This window comes from Anastrepha obliqua, chromosome 2 (genome assembly GCF_027943255.1).
Source record: "Anastrepha obliqua isolate idAnaObli1 chromosome 2, idAnaObli1_1.0, whole genome shotgun sequence".
NCBI classification, from domain to species: Eukaryota; Metazoa; Arthropoda; class Insecta; order Diptera; family Tephritidae; genus Anastrepha; species Anastrepha obliqua.
In genome coordinates this window covers 52,375,496-52,398,168 of record NC_072893.1, presented here as the reverse complement: position 1 = coordinate 52,398,168, position 22,673 = coordinate 52,375,496, and the positions used below count along the sequence as shown (strand labels likewise).

Below are 22,673 nucleotides of genomic sequence, written 5' to 3'. Positions count from 1 at the left end.
GAATGTTCTGTTGAGAATATTGCTGCTGCAGCGCAAATTTCTTTCATCGGTCCATATTTCTTCAAAGACGAGGCTGGCGCCAATGTAACAGTGAACGGCGAATGATAGACGACTTTTTGATCCAAAAAATGGGAGCCCGCGCACTCCACAATAAGTCGGAACTACTTGACATACAGTCCGTGCAGCAATGGATTTACTGCGTCATCGTTTCGGTGAGCAATTTTCCTCTCGTCTCGTACCAGTAGATTGACCACCAAGATCGTGTGATATCACACCAACGCACTGTGGCCATCTGTTCCACCGAAGCTTTTCCGACTATTTCGGCTTGGCACTAGATGCTCTGATTGGTTTGCCACCACTTGATGCTTTCATCCAAGAAGAGTTCTTGAAGGCCATCTGCAGGCTGAAACACAATGGGAACTGGTACGGCCCCTGTCCGGCATTGGAAAACAGAGAAGGCATGGATTTCGATCCAACAATTCTCTGCATGCCGCTTGACTCCATGCCCTCAAGAGTCGTACTTGAAAAGAGATACAGTGTAGTGCTGCCAGAGATAGCTGGTTGGACTGATGACGGGCTACTTTCTGTCGGCGAAGCACATTGTGAAGAGAAGGATGAGACGGCGGACCACTTCCTGTGCTTCTGCCGCGCCTTCGCTCGAATCAGATTTGAGGTCTTTGGCACTGATATGTTAAGAAGCGACCACCTTGGCTCTTTGGCACCATAAGGTCTACTTAGATAGAAAGAAAATTAAAAGGGAATCCAAGTGTAGTACAATGGACTCAATTAATGGCTGAGTGCTAGTTGTCCCGACACAAAACAAAAAAAAAGATATCACACCTTTGCACTTTTATTTGTGGCGGTATGTAAAGTCTAAATGCTTTGTGGAGAAACCAGCTTCGATTGAGGTATTGAAAGCCAACGTTACTAAGGTTATTCACGAGATACCGACCGAAGTCCTCACGTGAGTCATTCAAAATTGATGTTTACGGATGGCCGAACTACGGTGCAGTTGCGACCAGCATTTGAAAGGGATTAGTTTTAAAAAATAAATGTCATGAATGGTTCTACACAAAAATAATAAAGATTACCCATTCAATTGGAATTTCTATTGTTTTATTTCAATTTAATATCCGATACCTCTAAATCGATGACCCTTTACATCATGAATTGCCGACGCACGACGCACTGTGGAGATTAACGAACGAGGAACCCATCCTTAGTAGAAAGTGGCGATGGATAGGTCAAAAAATTGAGAAAAAACAAAATAGGAAAAAAATGACTGGAACCCGCAAGGGAGCAGAGGTCGTGGTCGACCAAAAAACGCTTGGATAAGGTTGATGCTGCGCGAACTAGCAGATGCCGACATCTCATGGGACGGAGCAAAAACAACAGAACCATGTATGATGCTCCCGAGAGCAGTGAACAAGGACAAAAAATAAAAATTCAAATAAAGTTCGTACTAATAACTTTTCATGGATTCTTAAATTTTTTCTGGCAGCTTTTTTTCATTTTATAACCATTTCATTTCCCTATATTCTACTCTTTGGAAGAAACAGCTGTTTTTATTTTTATTTTTACGTTTTTTCTTTCTTTCTTTTTTCTTTAATAAAACTTGATCTGGTTCCCTTTCCTACATTTATGGATGAAAGTTCAATAGAACTGTACAATACATGGAATGCTTAAATTTCTATTCTAATACTTTTTTAATAAAATTTTACTGCATGTCATTGCAAAATTTCATATTTTCCCACAAGACTAAAAAATGCATGCCCCTAAGGCTCACACCATATTTATATACATACACATACATACGAATATTACTAGATACGTTTTAATTGCAGTGGGAATTAGTTCAAAAAAGTCCGCTTGGAAAACATTAAGTCTAAGTAGGTTAAATTAACCACAGCTCAACTCAACTTAAGTGGCCCGGCGGGGCAAAAGCTTCAATGAAAAGAGATTTTATAAGAAATCTAAATGCAGCAGCAATAAGCGTAAAAACCTAATAGTCGCTGCAGATGGATGGCACTTTGCAGAAAACTTAGAAAGGTCAGCAAAAGCACGCTCCGAAAAAAAAAAAAAATAATAATAGTAAAAATAAAAAAACACAACCAACAAAGTAAGTGCTACTATATTTAATATACCGGGAAACATACAAACCTACTTACTAGCACAAAAGTAGAACACTTTGCTGCTATTCGTATTCCTATTCAGGGGAAACATAATCACAATGGGTATTTTCGTGTGCCGGAGGAGGTCAGCGCGTCATGAGGAAAGTAACAGCCATTGTTGCAATTGTTTGGCTAACATTCTTGAACAATGAATGCTCTCACTGGATACTCCTGCCATTCGACTCAACAAAATAATGGTGTTTACTTTGAGTAAGTTTCCCACCCATTGGAGCATTTGAAGAAAATTGGCGCAAATCGTTTTAAATTTAGCATAGCTTATCTGTGTCTCAAAGTGCAGAGGTTGTGATGTGACATCGATAAAGGGGAAAGGAAAATAATATGAAGAGTGCAAAGTACACTTGAAAAATGGTTGGTTCAAGTGTTTGGGGGTGATAAATTACATAAACGAAATTTTTGCTTTCGAGAGTCGTTCGCGGATAAATCAAATATAGTAGATTGGGAACATAAGAGAGATGATTTGTTTTTTTTGTTACAAACGATGATTTTGTGCAAATCTAAGTAAAATATTACGTCAACACCAAAAGGTTGGAAATTTATTAGCACAAAAAAGAAACAAAACCCAAAAAATTAACTTTACCTACAAAACTCAATACGCCACCAAAAAAGCGAGGAAATTTGTATCAGGCAGAGGTTGCAGAAGTCTTCGGCTTTACTGAGAAAGTTTACTGAAATGGATCTGTTATTAGGGATATTTGTTAAACCAGAACTGTTAAGCAAGAGCTTACACCGGCAATAACTTTTAAATAAATTTCCAAAATGAGCATTTAGTAAAAAAAGTTTCATATAGCCCGGAATGTTTCGTCTATAAAGGATTATACGGATAAAAGTGATGATGACAATTGATAGAAAAAAACCTGGTTAGTGAGTTAAAAGTCATGATTACAAAATGTCACATAATTTACGGACCCTCTCTCCCCCCATGAACAACTAATTTCCAATAGGCGCGATATCGTCTAATCAGTTCAGTTGCGTTAGGCAGTGAGCCTTTCAATACTACGAGTTATTTTTTCAAGTCTAATCAATGCTTTAAGTGACTTGGATTCTTCATATGAGTGCATTTATGATTTATTTAGCTTTTTTTCATCATTAAATTGATTTGGAAATGTGATTTGTCAGTGATTGAAATTAGATGCATATTTTAGAGAAATTCATGCAGTTTCCGAAGATATCATTTTATATTTACAAATATACCATAATTCTGAATTTTTTTTTTTTTTTTTTGTGTAATTTTAACTAATTTTCACTAAAAATGTAATCGTTCTTTAGCAAAAGCCACATGAATGAAAATTCCAGAAACTTTATATAAAAAAAATTCAATAATGTAAAAAACAAAAAATATTAAAAAGTACAATATAAAAAAGATTAAAAAAAAAATATTAAAAAGTATAAAGAAAAAATGATAAAAAAATAATATAAAAAATAAACTTGATTATGTCAGGCACCTCCATGGGCTCTGAGGCCAACTTTCTTCGCCCGGAGCCCGTCCTGCCACTCCCTTCTGCAGCCGTCAAAGCCACGGTTAGCAAATGGGTAACTACCACCCACAAGCGAGCTTGGCAGGCTGAGAGAGCCTGCAGATGGACAAAACTGATGTTACCTGTCATGTCCGACCGACTGTCGCAGTTGCTCCTGTCACTAAGCAGAGGGGACTGTAAGAGGCTGGCTGGACTGATGACGGGCCCCTTCTATGGGCAAAACACATGGAAAAGGTGGGCATCTCAGACAGAGTACTCTGCTCAGCATGTGGAGAGGAGGATGAGACGGCCGACCACTTCCTGTGCGCCTGCCTCGAATCAGGCTTGAGGTCTTTGGCACTGATGTCTTAAGAAGCGACGACCTTGGCTCCTTGGCATCACAAGATCTACTCAGATTTCCTCGAAGGTCGACTAGATTTAAAGAAAATTAAAAAGGGAATTCGAGTGCAGTACAATGGATTTAATTGTGTCTGAGTGCTGTACTTGCTAGTCTGTCCCGACAAAAAAAAAACCAAATGACAAAATGTTGTAGGTTATAAAACTGAGTCCACGACATTTTTCCAAATATTCTGATTAAAGGTTATGAATTAGTTATTGTAAATTTATTATGAATGTATTTTTTTTTTTTTTTTTTTATTTGCACAATGTTTGAAACTTAGATTTATTTGACTCTTTTAGAAGAACGCACCATTTTTAAATAAAAAAAAAACTTTTAATTAAATAAGAAACAAAAAAAGTGGGTAACAACTCCGACTGAGATATATGAAAAGAGTCGAATAAAAATTGTTACCATTCTAATTAACTTTGAAAAAAAAAAACGGAAACTACGGGTTCCATAATTGGAGCTATAATTATATAATGGAAAAAGTGGTTGGTTGGAAACAGCATCAAAGTATTGCATCTCACTGTTATTAATCTTCACTGCCCCCCATTTTGTGCACTCTACATAAACCGACCTTAAACTGATCTATGTTGAAATATAAAAGCCATCCAGACTTTGGATGTTCTATCTAAAGCAAAATCAACACACACAACCATTCTAACAGCTAAGGCAAGCGCATTCCACTCGTAATTCCCAAAACTGAACGAAGCAAGCCAATCTTAAGCCATTCCCAAGGTAGCAAATAAAATTCTCTTCATAGGCGCTAAAATCTTAAAATGCCAGGCAATTAAGTGCACGTCAATAAAAATGAAGCACACATATGGACGAGAGCAAGCAAACGCCACCGGCTCAGTGTGAGTGGCACAACACAAAACCACAAAACCGCAGGAAGAAAATAAAACTCAACTAAAATACGATATAGCGTTTCCGTTGATGTACACATTGAGCGAGACTAAAAAAACTGGCTTTCACTACAAGAAGAGGTACAAAAGAGCGTAAATAATAAAATGCTAAAAGGCAACCAAATCTTCAAATCAGGTAGCCGACATGTTAAAAGCGTTACAAATAATGCTCGTACAAAAAAACTAAATAAGCCAACTTAAATAGTGCCAACCTAGCGTCTGAACTGCAAACCATTATTAACTTGAGGGCATACAAGGGAATCTACTAAAAGCAGCCACGAAATTAGTATCAGCTTGGCCCCGCCTAGCAGCAAATCAACGTCACCCGACTTAGCATAGCAGTCAGCTTGCTAGCTTGTTTCGTTGCATAACTGCGAGTATTTGACTGCTTAAGTGGCAAGTACACACAAGTAATTTATTAGTCTGGCTTATGGAGTCACACACTAAAGCGCTAAAGCAGCTAAGCTATGCTATTTCTGCTACTGCTGCTGCTGCTGCTGTTGCTCAAGTAGAGTCGAGCAAGACTTTTGTTTGCCAAAGGAAATAAATCTAAGCAGACTTACAAGCACGCGGCAACAAAGCAACAGGAAATTTATGCTGGGAAGAAACGAAGGGGAAGAGGCAGAAGTGCTGAGCACATGTGTGAGTATTAACTGCCCTCGGCTTGTGAGCTGTGACTAAAGTAAACTAAAGTCAAACGCCAAACAACTGAACAAGCAAATAACCAACCAAACAAATTAAAAAACAGTGCTGGGTTTCATGCTTTTGCTATAAGAGTTTGCATGTTTTATGCGCTTAGAGTGCCAACATTTTTTAACAAACAACAGAGCAACAACTATAAATTAAAAATAAATGAACAAAACGGTAAGAGTGCAAGAATGCAAGAATGCGAAAAAGTTACGAGGAATCCAGTAGCAAAAAGCAGAAAAATATTACATAAATAAAATATATGTGAGAACAAATGTTAGCACGATAGAAGTTGTCCGTAATTTCAGTTTCGCGACTTGGCAAGTTACTGCATTAGTTGGCGTGCATTTGCGCCACAAATTAAGAAGCTCAAACGCTAAAAACTAGACTAAAAAAAAAGAAGGCAAATTTACAAATAGACTCAACTCTCAACAATCTGTCTGATGGAAAATAAGTTTGCACAAAGAACTTAGTAACCAATCAGCTGGCAGTCAAGCATTTCAAACGTCGCTAGCCAAACGGAAGCTTAATACCGCAAAACAATTCTCTCCCTCTCTCTCTCTCGTTGTGCAGGCTTGCATAATCTAGCGGCGGTCTAATGCAAGCACACGTACCTGCACCTGTATATACACATACATATATACTATGTATGTTAACGAATACCACGATACACCGCCATACGGCACGAACAACAACAAGCAAAGTTAGAACTCGTACTGTGGGCACCTGGAATGACAGTCTAACAAACATTTGAAGTGATAAAATACACGTACGAACATAACGGCGACAGGTAATTCTGGCGTGTGGCCTTTTAAAGCGGTGCGAAAAATGCAGTTCAATTAAAAAAGGGGGGAAAAATGGAGCAAAGTAAATATCTAGGAAGTAAAAAAGATACATAATTTTGTTAAAAGAATAAATGACCAAAACATTAAATAAAATAAACCACTATTTTATAGCCAGCAGAACGAGAATGAACGGTTTTACTAGCTACAACACTTATGGATGCTGACGCGATCTGGTTTGTGGCCGATAATTTATGACATACCATCGATAAACTATCTAAAGCACGGGCCGATAAAGTTAAGCGGAGGTATATAAAGGGTTCTCCAATAACAGCTGTTATTTTGAATACCGCGCTATTTTGGTAGATGTCACTTTTGAAGCTGTCATTATGTGATATTTGACAAGTAGAAACTACGCCATTGCTAAAAATCGAACGATACAGGCTTCAACAACGCATTGAAATTATTAAAATTCACTATAAGAATGGTGAAAATTTGGCAGAGACGGCTCGTAAAATTCGAACATTTTTGGGCCATGGTGAAGCATCTTGTCGAACCGCAATACAGAAAGTGGTGAAAAAATTCGAGCTGTTGGGACAAGTTAGAGATGTGATGAATAAAACCCGTGCACGTCGCTCAAGAACAGCCGAAAATATTGCTGTTGTTGCTGAAAGTGTTGAAGAAAACCCAGGTTTGTCCATTCCTCGTCGTTCTTTGGAATTAGGAATTCCACAAGCGTCATTACACCGTATTTTGCATTATAATGACTTATAAAGTCCAGTTAACACAAGAACTCAAGCTGTCCATTCATCAACAACGTCGTGCCTTTGCTGATTGGGTCGTTGAAATGCATGAAAATGATCTGGAATTCCACTGAAAAATCATCTTGAGTGATGAGGCCCATTTCCAGCTCGGTCAGAAAATCCAAGAGTTATTGTTGAAAAGCCTCTCTATCCTCAACGTGTGACTGTTTGGTGTGGTTTATGGTCCGGCGGAGTCATTGGACCTTACTTTTTCGAAAATGAAGCTGGAGCAACAGTTACGGTGAATGGATTGCGCTATCGAGAGTTGATTAATGATTTTTTATGGCCGGAATTGGATGGTATTGATCTGGACAACGTTTATTTTCAACAAGACGGCGCTATGTGCCACACAAGCGACGAAACAATTGATCTTTTACGGGAATAACACCTCTTATTGAAAAACCCTTTATAACCAGAGTCTACTTTTTAAATGTATCAATCTGTTAATATAATATATAAAAATTTACCAAGAACAAGGCATGTAATTAGAAATTCTTAAAATTTTGTATCTAAAAAATTAATTAGAAGTGGACTTAACGCTATTCGAAAGAAAAAGACTTGTACTTTGAGATACTATAGTCCTCTTTGATTCGCCAAGCGTTAGCAACTGGTCGAATATCTTGCCTTGACAGCACTGAAATTAGTGAGTTATACCAGTTTAATGTGGTATAACCATACTCGCTAGCGGCGAATCTTGCTCGATAACTTTGTTGTTGCTTTCACATCCAAATTTTTTTTTTTTGTGGAGTTAAATAAAGATCGCAATGCCACATAACCTCAAATATAGCCGACGATTGCATTTTTTGCACTTTTTTATTAAAATTTCTAGGAAGCTATCGGAGGAATTGTGATTCCGGATTGGAATCAGTAAGTCGAAAGGTTTTGGAAAGGTTGACCCCGTGCTTTAGTAATTTTTTTTTTGTCAACTTGTGCAATTTTCAATAGACTATACAAATAGCATATAAGGAATTAATTAAGGGAAGTATAATATTTTATACAAGCAGTCAATATATTATTCAAAAATTTCGTCAGATTTTGATTCTTTACATACTTCATCAGATAACTCTGAGAGATTTTTTAATAATATTAATTAACAATACCAAATTGAGGTATTTTCTTAGCCAAAATTGATTTTTTGATTACAAAAAGTTTTAAAACCGAAAAGACCCTCCCACCCAGCATACACCCAAAAACCTTCATGCATTTAAATTTGTTTGTTTCAGCAGATTCTATTGCTGGTTCTGATGTGCAACGCAAAATCACGTTTTTCTAAGCATCTCCGGAGTTGCACTGTCATTCGTTAAATTACCGATATTTTGTAATAAAAATTTAGGAAAATATTGTCCAAATGTTGCATTATTATATACATAGAAGATGACTGAATAAACTAGTGGTATCTGTAGCACCAAAAAACGCCTTAGAAACATGCGTTTTTGAACTGCAAGTCCATATCCTTATGTTGTTGTTGTTGTAGCAGTTTACCAAGCTCTGCCAGTGTGGTGAAGTCAGCGATCGCCATCGTCTTACTCATCTAACTGTAGGCTGGTCATATGCTTATCATTTCATTTGCTCCCCACATATCTACACTTCTCAGTTGGCTTATGAAAATCTGAGTTGAAATCTAAAACTGCTAGTATTACGGAAAAGAGCAAGACTACTCTTATAAAGTCCTTTCATGAGCAGCCAGACTCAACCAATTAATAAAAGCTATACAGGTATCAGCATGCATCAAACTTCTATTAGGCTGCTCTCATGCCTTTAACCCTCATTAGACTTAAGAAACGAATAATGGACTTGATGAGTATTTGTGAGGGGGATCATCTCTGAGTTCGATAAATAAGCACGCAACTGAAGGATAAGCAACTCATCTACTCTTCTGTTAGTGTTCACACTCTCAATGCTCTCGCTACTCTTTACTCTCGCTAAAGTGGATTATCATTGATCGCAAAGCTGATTAAATAGTCAATTAGGCATAAGAAGGAGCATAAATGAAAAATAATGGCCTATTCATTTCTTAGCGGGTATTTTGAATGTAAATCGCGTTAATAAGCATTCATATGGCAGTGTAAATTAGTACAACACGCATAGCAAATAATGCGCGAAAGGAAAAACAAAATTCGAAATAAAAATATAAAAAATATGAAAACAATTTACAACTTCGACAGAATACAAAATGTGAAAAGTAAACACAAAATACCCAAAAAATGTAAAAAAGCAAGACTTGAAAACTTAAAGACTTAAAACTAGAAACTAATAATGAGACAGCGTTCAGTTAGAAGTAAAAAATGCCAATTACAAAAATCAATATTAAGTGGCTGCTTAGTGTTGCTCAAATCAGTACAACTGTTTTCTCATCTAACTGCCGCTGCCAGCTATTAATCAGCAGTAGGCGCGTATGAATTCGCAAGATAAAAAAATAAACAAATTCGCTGCCATAAAAATGTCATAAGCGCGCGCTAAGATCGCGATTCTTTATTTAAATGCTAATTTAAGATAAATAATTTAATTAGCGAAAAATAATTTAATTGAACTCAGCTCGCAGTTTTTCTGGTTTTTGTTTTTAAACATCGATCAGCATATAAGCGGCCTCGTTGAAGGTGCGAAGCTCACTGCCATATTCGTGGTATAATAAATTTCAATCATTTTTGGATTTGTAAATATATAGTGAACGGGCATGCGAAACTTTTTTCACATCAGCAAAATGTGAATTTTAAATTTCAACCCGGTTTTCAAAAATTTGGCTTAAAATTCAAGCACACAGAAAAAAATTAAATAAAATTTAAAATGGGCCTTTAATATTCAAATTAGGTTGAAAATAAAATATAAGCACTCTTCAAAATGTGCAACGGTAACACATTTGCTACACGTTAAAAACAAAAAAAAAATTAAAAAAAAATTAAAAAAAAAATTAAAAAAAATTTGTAATAATTTAATCAATCACTTAAGTTCCGCGTTTAATATTGTACAATTAAGTGCCGTTAATGTTTTTTCAATGTAATTTTCAAAACAATTTCTTCTTTTTTTTTTCAAATAAAGTTAAGTAACCGGCAACAACATTTCCGTTAGCTCTTTTTTAGCAACGAGAGAAGAACCTTCACATTGATCCCTCCAAAATATAAGTAATTATTGCACAATGACAAAAATCTTTGGATTTGGTAAATTTGAGGTATTTAGAGGGAATTTCCAAAATCATTTTTTTTAAACCTCAACTTTTTTCTACAAGGTGAAGTCCCAAATAAACAAGACTGGCGTCATAAAACTGTTTCTCATGGCACCATATTTTTAATGAATTACATCCCTAGCTGACCTTCAGTGAAAGCTTGATGACATTCGGTTCAATGGAATCAAAGTTATTGCGTCTAAAGTGTCAGTATGTTTGTGTCATCGGTACAAAAATGAGTTTCGAACAAAGAACTAATATCAAATTTTATTTTAAAATAATAGGTCTATGAATAAGTTCGTGCGGTTTTTTTCGAAATTTGAATTTCGGATCATTCCCATGGCTTTTAAACGTTTGGAAATGGTTGATTGATCAACTCCCAAAGTTTTTGCAACCTCTTCTTGCGTTTGAGCCGGATCTTGATCGAGCAATTCCTCCAATTCGGTATCCATGAACTTTGGCGGCGCGGCCAAAATCACCACTTTTAAAGCGTGCAAACCACTTCTGGCACGTTCGCTCAGCTAGAGCATGCTCACCATAAACTTCCACCAAGATACGATGACTTTCGGCTGCTTTTTTCTTCATATTAAAAAATTCCCCGCAAAAAAAACACATTATTTGGCACGAAATTCGACATTTTCAAGTGTGGTAAAAATATTGTTGTTTACGCTTCAAATAAAAAACTTATACTGACGTTTGTGCCTTACGACAGTAGCTCTCCAATGAATGTTTGGAAATGTGGATCGATGGAATAATAATCAAGTTACGCCATCTGTTGTAAAACCGCACGAACTTATCCATATATTAGTAAAACGTTTACCGAAACATTTAAATTGATGAAAAAATGTATGCCGATGATTGTCTATCTTGTGCCAGAGTTCACGAGTGGTTTGCACGTTTCCGAGATGGTTGTGAGGACATAAATGACAATGAACATACGGCCCAAAATCAGTAATCACCGAAAACTCCATGAAAATTGTTCGTAAATTTATCAAAAATGAACCGAAATCATCGTTGAAATTCATTGAATCGGAGTTGAATATCTCCAAAACATCGATTTATCGCATTTTAACTAATCATTTGGGCTTACGAAAGGTCTGTGCACGTTTCACTCCGCACACGTTAACTGAGGACCAAAAATTGCTTAGAATTGAACATTCGAAAGACCTAATTAAAGAGGCGAGAAAAGACGAGAACTTCCTTTACAACATTGTAACTGGTGATGGATGAAATGTGGTGTTTCCAACATGAACCTGAAACTGAAACTAAGCGTCCAAGTGCCGAATGGAAGGCCCCAGACGAGCCATCAACCAAAAAATCTCGTTTGGAGAAATCAAAACTCAAGTCGATACTCATTTGTTTTTACGATTCCAAGGGAATTGTCCACAAGGAGTTCGTGCCAACGGCCCAAACCGTCAATGCAATTTTCTATCTTGGTGTTTTGTAGCGTTTGTTGCAACGCATTTGTCGAATTCGCTCGGAATACCGCAAAGGATACCGCATGATAAGGCACCAGCTCAGCCATCCACTCTTGTGACTGATTTCTTCACTAGAAATCACATTTTAACCATCAATCACTCACTGTATTCGCCTGATATGCCTACCTGTGACATCTACCTATACGGAAAATTGCATTTGGACATGAAAGTTAAACCTTTTGCGTCCCTAAAGGTCATCGAAAAGGCTTGTACCGACATCCTGAAGAACATTCCGCTCAATGACCTGAACAGCTTTTAGATCACGCAAAATAGCGTATCGAGGCCAGAGGGGACCATTTTGAATAAATAAACTCGAAGTTACTAGAACAAAGCACCTATCGTTTCTAATTTAGCTCAGTCTTGTTTAGTTTGGACTTTACCTTGTATGTCGGTCGCACTCGACGTTCCTATAGTTTTATTTTTTTATTATTAAAATGTGTCCTTTCTTGAAAAACAAAAAAAACAAAAATTTGTATTCGTGTAAGAGAATATTTATGCTATTTGGCCGCTGCAGATGAGTGGATTTTGGCCTGACCACCACTCCCTCCATTGGTCTCGAAAGACCATCAACACTGTGGTGAACATTTTCTACTAATCGCTGGCATTGGCACAGGTCCCAGTGCAGGTGCAGCATGAAAAAGTTTCCACATAAAAGAACTTACAGTCAAAGGTTCGGTGGTGTCGCTTGCATAAATTAGTTAAATTTGTCTAGAAATATTTCTTTCTATCCAAAATATTGCTTACCGTTCCAAACCCTGTCATCTGACTGGCTTATCAAGTTAAACCGACAAAGTTTGTACATCTTCTTCTTCTTAATTGGGACGATAACCGCTTCCGCGGTTTTGGGCGAGTTTAATAAAGCGCGCCAGTCGTTTCCTTCTCGTGCTGACCGGCGTTAGTTGAACATACAAAGTGAAGTCAAATCCTTCTCCACCTGATCTTTCTAACGCAAAGGAGGCCTTCCTCTTCCTCTGCTACCACCAGCTGGTACCGCATTGAATACTTTCAGAGCCGGAGAAGTTTGTACAAAAGCTTACATTAAAAAAAAAGTTTAAAAAAAAATTAAAAAAAAAATAAAAAAAAAAAAAAATACAAATAAGAAAAAGTGCAAATTCGAAGCCGAACCCATTTCTGTAGTCGCTTCAACAATTTTGTCAAAATGTCTGCTTTACTGCTAAAATTCTGAAGCGTTTTATGTTTTTACATCTGTTGAAATGTGCGCTCCTTTAGTTTGTTACCCTCAACTGGTTTTTATTGCCATTCATATTTTTTCTGTTTTCGTCTTTTCTGTTTAGTTTGTTTTTACTCATTGCAGCGCGACATGTTACGTGTTACGACTGTTGTTAGGTTTTTTTATCTCGAAATTCTGTACTTGTTTCTTTATTGGTTTATTTTTTTTATGTTTTATTTTGTTTTGTTCGCAACTTTCTTATCCGCCGCTAAAGTTCCTTCTTTATTACTTATGTTAATTTTCTTTGTTACGCTACGTTTTGCATGTCAAGTTTATTTTCGTTTTACATTTTCCATTTTTACGTTTTGCATTGCAATTTTTTCTCGTATGTATTTATGTAGTATTTGGGTAAGTGTGCACTACAGAGTTGCACAAATGCACGACTGTATTTTCACTTTATAGCCACTTATCCATGCAGTTTTTTCTCCATTGAGCTCCACTTTTGTTACGGGTGTGGCGAAAGTTATTTGTTGTGGATGCTTTTAACCTCGCATTGTTTATAAAACGAATTTCAGTTTGCAATTTAAAAATGTCTCCATATATTTATTTATATTATATCTTTATGGAAATATTTGACAGAAATATACTCGGAGGCTTACTTGTCGAAGGAGGTTTTTGTTGTGGCAACCGCTAGAAAAAAAAATCGTGCAAATTAGCGCTGGGCAGAATTGATACTTAAAGTAGTAGGAAGTCAGTACTTCATGAGCATATTTACTTTGCTACCCAGTAATACTATTCAATATTGCTCAGTTGATTACCTTTTCAGTTGTTTTTCCAAATTTAAGATCCTGGAGTCATTAAAAACCAGCTTATTTTAAAACTACTCGATTTTTAAGAGAATCTGTAAGATAACTAGACAGGTCTGGCCTAGAAGTAATAAACACAGATCTAGAACCCCCATCAAACCAAGCCGACCATCCATTAGTACAGGGTATATATAAATATATAGTCGCAACTTCATATATAGGGTGGTTAAGTTTCAAGGGCCAGTGTTGATTTTGAATAAAATACAATTCTTTTAAGAAATTATTGTCATTTCTCTTCATTATGATAATATTGGTATAGCTCAATTACCTATGGAACAAAATATGGCCAAATGGCCGCCGCGGCCTCTGCGGCACACCTCCAAACACCACCAAATGCAAATAGTTCCTTATCTAAAGGGTGGTTAAATTTTAAGGGCCGGTGCTGATTTTGAATAAAATACAATTTTTTAGGAAATTATTATCACTTCTCTTTATTATGATAATATTGGTATGGCTCAATTACGTATAGAATAAAATATCGGCCAAATGGCCGCCGCGGCTTCCGCGACACACCTCCATCCGATGGTCCAAATTTTTGATGACACTGGGGCATAATTGAGATTCTATGCCGTTAATGTGCCGAATTATCTCATCCTTTAGCTCTTGAATTGTTGCTGGCTTACCGACGTACACATTTTCTTTCAAATAACCTCAAAGAAAAAAGTCCAATGGTGTCGTTGACGTTTAGGTGCGGTTCAAATTCACCATCGGTCCTTGAAATTTAACCACCCTTTATAATTGGCGCGTATACCCTTTTTGGGTGTTTGACCGTGCTCCTTTACCTAAAGTTAAAGCGTCTAGACCAGAATACCCCCTTAAACGAGTTCACCCAGCAGCTCAGGTAACACTAACTCAATGCTTGACTCCGCCACTCTCCCCTCAAATTAAATAGACTTTTATGGCTTATTGAATTGCATTATACGACTATATAAACTGTAGAATTGCCAATTAGATATACGAATTATTAGTTTTATAAATAAATTTCGCGCGCACAACACTTCAAACTTTACTACAAGCAGCTATTTGCATTCAGTCTAATTAAATATAATAGCCGAATACGTAATATAGCCAAGTAAATAATAGGTTCTCACTGTTAGCAAACATACAATTTAAACTTTTGCAATAGGTGTGCATGCGCACACACATACAAACGCAAATACGTTCATGCATATCAGTTATTTATGAGATCCATCATTTCGGCTTTGCTTGACGAAGCTTTTAGGTAGCTGCCAGTCACATCACAGCAACAAATCAAAGCACAGTCACTTCATGCATGCACGGGATTTCAATAAAAAAAGTTGTGGAGTGTCATAAAAATAACGATTAACAATTTTCAAAAGTTCGTAAATCGTCAAGTCAACTACATATACACAAAATTGCTCGTAGCTGTAAAGTACTAATTGTAACAACGATATGCGATAGCACGAAAACTATTATGCATGGTATACACACATATTTTCGCACATACTGTAGCGAGCATAACTGAGTACCTGATGATTTTTTTGTAATAAAGGGTTTTCCAATAACAGGTGTTATCTATCGCTATCGAGAGATGATTAACGATGTTTTATGGCCGGAATTGGATCGTATTGATCTGGACAACGTTTATTTTCAACAAGACGGCGCTACGTGCCACACAAGCGACGAAACCATTGATCTTTTACGGGAAAAGTTTCCGCACCGTGTTATCTCTCGAAGAGGTGATCACAATTGGCCACCGAAATCTTGTGATTTAACACCTTGTGACTTTTTTCTTTGGGGCCCCGTGAAAGAGAAAGGTCTACGCCAACAGCCCAGTGTCGATTGAAGACCTCAAAAATGGAATTCGTGAGGCTATCGAGGACATAGGGCAGCCACTTTGCAATTCGGTTATGGAAAATTTCATGAAAAAGATATTGTCCTGTAAGCGTGGTCGTGGTGGTCATTTGCCTGATGGTATTTTCCACAACTAACGGCATTCCTTCCTTTTTATAATCAAATAAACATCCGATCATTTATATTGAAAAATAGAATTTTTCTTTAAATATCAAAATAACACCTCTTATTAGATAACCGATTACATACAATGTGTTTTTTTTTTGTTTTTTTTTTTTTTGAATTAATGAATTTGTTATTTTTTCATTTATATTGTTTTTTTTTATATTTACAATTTTTTTTGTTATTTAATTTTTTTTATTAATGTTAATTTTTTTATAATATATGTTTTTATTAACATTGTTATTTTTTTATTTATATTTTTTTAATATTTGCAATGATTTTTGAATTAACATTTTTCTTGTTATTTGTTAAAATGTATTGTATGATTTCCCCACCTAACCGAGATTTTTATTACAGATTTTGGTCGAAGATATTAATTCGATTCGAGAATTTGATGAGAGATTCGATTTTCAGGTCCGAGAGTACTGAAAGATTGTCAATTGTTGGACATCCTAGAAGAGCGAGTCGACTTCTGGCTAGACCGGAACAACTGCACAGCAAATGCCTGCTCGATACTTCCTCATCTTCGTCTTTGCAGTATCTGCACAGGTCGTTTTGAGGAACTCCGAGCCGACGTGCGTGAGTGCCCAAAAGGCAATGGCCGGTGATAAGAGATATTGAGATATTATATGCCTTAGTTCGTGTTTCGAAAGACTTATAAGGGCTTTTGTCTGTTCCAGATTGTAGAATGGCCAGATTTGTCTGGTCGTAACGCAAGTAGTTTCCACTCGCCACCTCCGATCAGCAATGCTGTGAAATTCTCTATCGATGAGCATTTTACATGTTGAGAGCGGAATGTGGCTACTTACAATGCTTTTTATTATTTAAATTATTTTTTTATTTTTGTTTTAACAATTTTTTTTTTTTATGTTGTTATTAAAACTGTTTTTCTCTTTTCGTATTTGGAATGTTTTTTGAATTAAATTTTTTTTGTTATTTAAAATAAAATTTTTATTTTTAAAATTTTAAATTTTGTTTCAATTTTCTTTTATTAATATTAATTCTTTCTCATTTTTTTATTAATACATATTAATTTTTTCAATTAATTTTCATCAACATTGTTAATTTTTTTTCTTAATATATCCAATGTTTTTTTTAATCAATTTTTTCTTTGTTATTCTAAATTTTATTTTATGAAGTATTAATTTTCATAAACATTGTTATTTTCAATTTTTTTAATATTTACAATGCTTTTTGTTATTAAAAAAAATTTATTTTTGTGATTAAGTTTGCTTAAATGTTTTTATTAAAATTATTATTATATATTTTATTTTTATTTTTTTATATTTGCAATATTTTTTTTAATTAAACTATTTTTGTTATGTTTAAATTTTTTTTGTTATTTTTTTAAATTTTGTAGATATTCTTCATCCTTTAACCCAAACCATATAAATCGAACTCGAGCTTAACTGGGTATATGATGATTTTTTATGTTTTTTAATTTAAGTCTTTTAATATTAACAATGTTGTTGTTTTTTGTTTTGTTTTAAGTTAAAAATTTTTTTGTTACTTTTTTTTATTTTTGTATATACTTTTTTCCCCTTAACTAAAACCATTTAAATCAAACTTTTAAACTTTGCACAAAATTTCGAAAAATCTACCTATTTTTATCCAAAATCATAAAATCTCTGTAAAATCTGTCAATAAATCAGAAAATCCACATCATTTCTTTTTCTCATGTAGTTTTCTAGATATTGGCAAATAACGATAAAGGCTCACAACTTTTTGAACGAACTTCGCATGGTAAAAAAAAAATTATTTTTTAACAATGGATCAAAAAATAAAATACTGAAAGAAAAATAAAAAAAATGTTTTTTCGTTTTCGTTTTACACGCTTTTAAAGAAACACCCAAAAAACAGCATTTCAAAGGAGGCGAGGGACTTAAATACCCAAGTCAAGAAAATTGGCTGAAGAATCTCAGGGCGACAGGCAACTGGCAATCCATTTTCTTAAATAAGGTACAGGAAACGAACTGTTCACAATATGCTATCGAATTTTAAGCATTCCATATAAAGACAATTTTTAATTTTTGACACCCTCTGTTTTTCCAGCCTAACAAAGAACAACAAGTAATTGGGTTTTCGTTTTATCTGCAGAGATACGTAAATTAACTCATCTTTCTTCTATTGTCAGGAAAGCAAACTAAATCGATATCACTTACCATTTCCGAGATATGATCTTTTGCACCAACATTGGTTTATATGTCTTTTACAAACCCATTAGGCAGTGATGGGTTAAAGACGGTTTTCACTATTGGTTTTTTGTTTTGTTTTGCATTTTATAAATATTTTCGCTTACCTACAAAGAGAAGAAATATAAAATGTAATGAGTTTCGAGCTTCATGAAAAACGCTAATATTTGTTGTTGTTTTTTAGTAAATTATAAATAGACATAACAAGAATACATAAAATATAATACAAAATTTTAGAAGCTCGAGGTGTAGATGATATGATCATCAAATGCGCAAATTAGCCAGTAAAATAGAAATTCAAAGACGACGGTTGTTAAGGGAGTCGAATACACGAGAAGCTTAGGATAATTGAGGAGCTGTCGTAACCAAACGCGCTTGTGAGTAATTACCGTTCGACAGGTTCGGCTTTGAAGTACATTAAAAACCATTTCTATAAACCATGTACCAGTAGGAAGCCGAGAGGTACGAACCCCTAATAAAAGCCTCAATTAGTACATATAAATTTACACTTAGGAGGATTCATGCAAATACTTATTTATAAATATTTCGTGTATAAAGAAAAACGAACCTTTTCAAGTTGAAATCAGTTTAAATTCAAATGATCAGAGAACAACAACCTCTCGATGAAACTATCACTAAAATGAGGTTAAGCTCTTCATACCTTTTTTTCTAAAGGACTCCTATAACTATTTGAACTAGTTCGCGCTTTGCTATTATATTTGAGATATGGTTGCATAGGAAATATAGAGAGTAAAGGGAAATAAAAAGAGATAAAAATCATTATACTTTATTCTTAAGGAATTAATGGGCATTCAGTCTATTCTCCAGCTAGTTTAGAGTGCAATTTTTGTTGAAGCAACTCGTAATATGTGGAAGAGGAGGAGAAGAGGAACAGCGAGTGGCACTGAGTTGATCGTGCTCAGGCAGCTCGCTTTTGTTTGCTTGTGTTTGCTTTTTTCTCAATATTGCTCTCGGTAGTAGACTAAAAACTAAAGCAGTTGCAAGCAACGGAGTTTGCCTGTGTGAAAGATACGGACAACACCAAAAGAGAATGCACGAAATTGAAGCAACAAAAGTTCCCAGGTGTGAACACGGTTTTACCAACTTTATAGTCTGAGAGAGAAAGTGGAGTAGGTAGATGGTGAGAGATTGACAAATTTATTTAAAGAACATTCGACCACAGGCTTCTCTTGAACTTTGCCTCTAATTTCTGCTGTGCCTCTCGATTATGCCTTTCACCTGTTCTGCTTTGCTTTTCTGCTTATCATCGAGGTCAAAAAGCTGCCGCAGTAGCCCCGGACATTTGCGACGTGTATGGTGAAGGTATCATAGGCGAGTCTACCGCACGGAAAAGGTTTGCAAAGTTCACGACGTCATCGACATGTGCCGCAGCGGAAGACCTTTTGAACTCGATGAAGAACGTCTCAAATCACTTTTGAAGGTGAACGGAACACAAACCAGTCATGAATTGGCGGAAAAAATTAAACGCGATCATAAAACGATTCTCAATCGTCTTCATTCAATAGGATTTACGGAAAAATTGGGAGCCTGGGTGCTTCACGAGCTGAACGAAAAAAAAACAAAAACAGTCACCGTAAAATTGCTTCTCAGCATCTCGCACACCATCGAGCAACACGCGTTCATAAACAGCGCTTTTTGTACCGAATCGTCATGGGAGATGCGAAATGGTGCCTATACATCAATATGAAGCAAAAAAAGAGTGGGTGGCTCCAGGAGAAACACCGAGATCGAGAGTCAAGCCGGATCTTCATCCAAAGAAAATCATGATATGTGTTTGGTGGGACTGGGAGGGCATGGCGCACTGGAAAATGCTCGGAAAGAATTCCACGATCAACAAGGAGCTCTACATTACCCAGCTACACCGCGTGAATGAGGCTATTCGACTGAAAAGACCTGATAAACACGGTTAAACCATTTTCCTTCACGACCAGGCCTGCCCCATGTTGCACAAGTCGTCAAAGCCGCACTTCAAGAGCTCTAATGGGAGGTCCTTCAGTATCCGAAGTATTCTCCGCACCTTACACTGACCGGTTACCATCTTTTCCGCTCCCTGTCAAACCATATGATAACAAAGAGGTTCTTAAAAACTGGCCCAACAACTTCTTTTACACCAGACCAGTCGATGGCGGAACGGCATCAACAAATTGGTCGAGCGGTGGGAAGAGGTTGTAAACAGCAACGGCGAATATATAACTGATTAACTTATTGATATAATTATTGCTTTTTGTTTAAACAAAAGTCTTCGGTAAAAATGCTTCGATCCTTTTCCCCCAACCCAATACGTACCCAATGTTAATTTCGTTAGCCAACGAGCCCAAGCTGAAAAAGCCACTTGTGAATCAGAATGGGGCAGCATTTTACCTGTTTACCCTAAAGGCATTAACCACACCTCTAACTACTTAAAAACTTGCTCAACTTTGCAAGCTGTTCAATCAAGTTGTTGATAAGCATTAGAGATTTACACGAATTACCCCGCATGCAGTCGGTTATAGTGCATCCATTCCGCTGCTTAAATCAGCTGCAATTTTTGTGCCCAGGAACTTCTGCCTTCTGCTTTAAAGTGCGAAGTAAACCCGTAGTAGAAGTTTAGTAGTTAATTGCGGTTTTTCATCCCCGCTGTTTCTAAAGGTATATTCCGATATTCTTACCCAACAGGAGTTTCAAGCTTTTATAAAATCAGTTCAGCTTCAAAGCGCTTAAGGCAAGCATGTCAGTGTAAGGGCCACAATCAGCGCTTTAACAACTCCACCGGTATGTGGGCACATTCATTCCCACCAAACTGAGGCCCCCATGCGCTCAAATAACTCATTGCTCTATTGGATAAAAAATAGAAACAAAATCATACCGCTTCCTCACTCACATATACCTACATATCACACTTTTGCAATTCCAATAGGTATTTCATTTACCTGCTTGACATGTTCGCGCTTCGCAAAATCAATCTGCCCGGGATTGTGGTCGGCAATGCTCAACATATCTGCAGCTTGCCATGATGGCAATGTTGTCACCGGGGAGGTAAACTGCTTTGGCTCTAAAGCAACCGTAGTCGCTGCTGTTGTTGCTGCCAGTGTAGCAGCATTGATTTCCGTTTTTGTTGGATTTGCGCGCGGTTGCGGCTTCTCCGTATTAACGAAATGCGAAAGTGATGCATTCGCTTGGTGGCGCGTAGCGGTGGCAGGTACCGAAATCGAATCAACATTGCCATCAACGATGGCGCTTGTGATGGGCTCGATGAGCCTAGTAATCAAAGTATCCACCAGCGATGAGTTGGCAGAGTTAACTTCAGTGAGGCTGGCATTAGCTGGTGAGCTCGAAAAATTTCGTACACCAATTTCGATGACAATTTTATTTTGCGCCGCAGAATTAGCCGGATCACCACCACCGCTCCGGCCGCCAATGCCACTACTACCGCTGCCAGTGGCGGCGAATCGTTGTAAATTCTTCGGATGCGTTGCGGCAATATAATTCAAATCGCTACGCGACAAATGGTGTTGCTGCAGTGTCGAGTATTGTTGTTCGACGAGCGCGGCACGTGTTTGCACAGCATTCGCACCGGTCGCTGCTGCCGAATCGCTGGCGACCTTTTCGCGCAATTTGATGATATTCGATATGTTGATGCTGTTTGTAAGCGTAATGCCGACAATGCAGACGAGCACTATGGTGATTATGATGCCGAGTATGACCAGTGTGTGTACGCGAAAACATTTCCGGCTACACATTGTTTGTTGTTGCAACACAATGGCGATGACGACAAGAAGACAGTGGCAAAGCGGCAAAGGAAGCGAGAAGTGAAATGCGAGATGGGAGAGATGGGATTGGAGTTGGTGGGTGTGGAAGGCGCAGGCGCAGGCGAAGAAAAATTGATAAGCGAGCCGATTGCCTGGTAGTGCTTTGACTTGTTTGCGGATGAGCTTGCAACCGCAGAGAGAATGGAATATTGTGCAACTTTTAATTTTTATATTTTTATATTTTTACAATTTTATTCTCATTTGACGACACTTTGACGGATGTATGTATGTAATAGATTTTGTGCTTTGTTGTATGAAAATATGTATTTTAATGCTTCTTCTTTTTTAACAATCACAAGTTGTTGCGGTTTTTAGTAAACAGTTTAATAAATGTAAATTAACAAGCACATTTATTTTGGCTAATTGCATTAATTGAAAGAAATTCAATGTTTAATTTTTTTTTTTTAATATTAATATTTTTTTAATATTAATATTTTTTTTAATATTAATTTTTTTTAATATTAATTTTTTATTGTACAATATTAGTTATTTCTTATATTAATTTTTTTAATATTAACTTTTTTTTTTAATTAATATTTACTATTTTTTAATATTTTAGAAGTGCTGGCTGATTCTGCTTACAATTTTTTTAATTTTAAATATATTTTTATTTCCTTGCTTCTTTGTTAGAGCTTTTCGAAGTTTTTTTAAAAGTGCATTTTGTTTTATTTTTTTAATGACTACCATTACTCTGCGTTTTGTTTTGTTTTTGCAGATCTCAAATTTCTTTCATGACCCAGACTTCTTTTTTTATGTTTGATTTTTTTAAACACTTAATCTCATTATCTGTCTTTGTT

General features: G+C 36.3%; 1 protein-coding gene across 1 annotated transcript in view; it reads right to left on the bottom strand.

Annotated features, from left to right (window-relative positions):
- Window positions 1-22,175, bottom strand: part of LOC129237969 (uncharacterized) — a 32,173-nt gene extending 9,998 nt beyond the window's left edge. Inside the window, exon 1 of the mRNA XM_054872973.1 lies at window positions 20,998-22,175. Within this exon, the coding sequence (XP_054728948.1) occupies window positions 20,998-21,807 (810 nt within the window). The 5' untranslated portion in view covers window positions 21,808-22,175. The remainder of the gene's footprint in view (window positions 1-20,997) is intronic.
- Window positions 22,176-22,673: the final 498 nt, after the last annotated feature.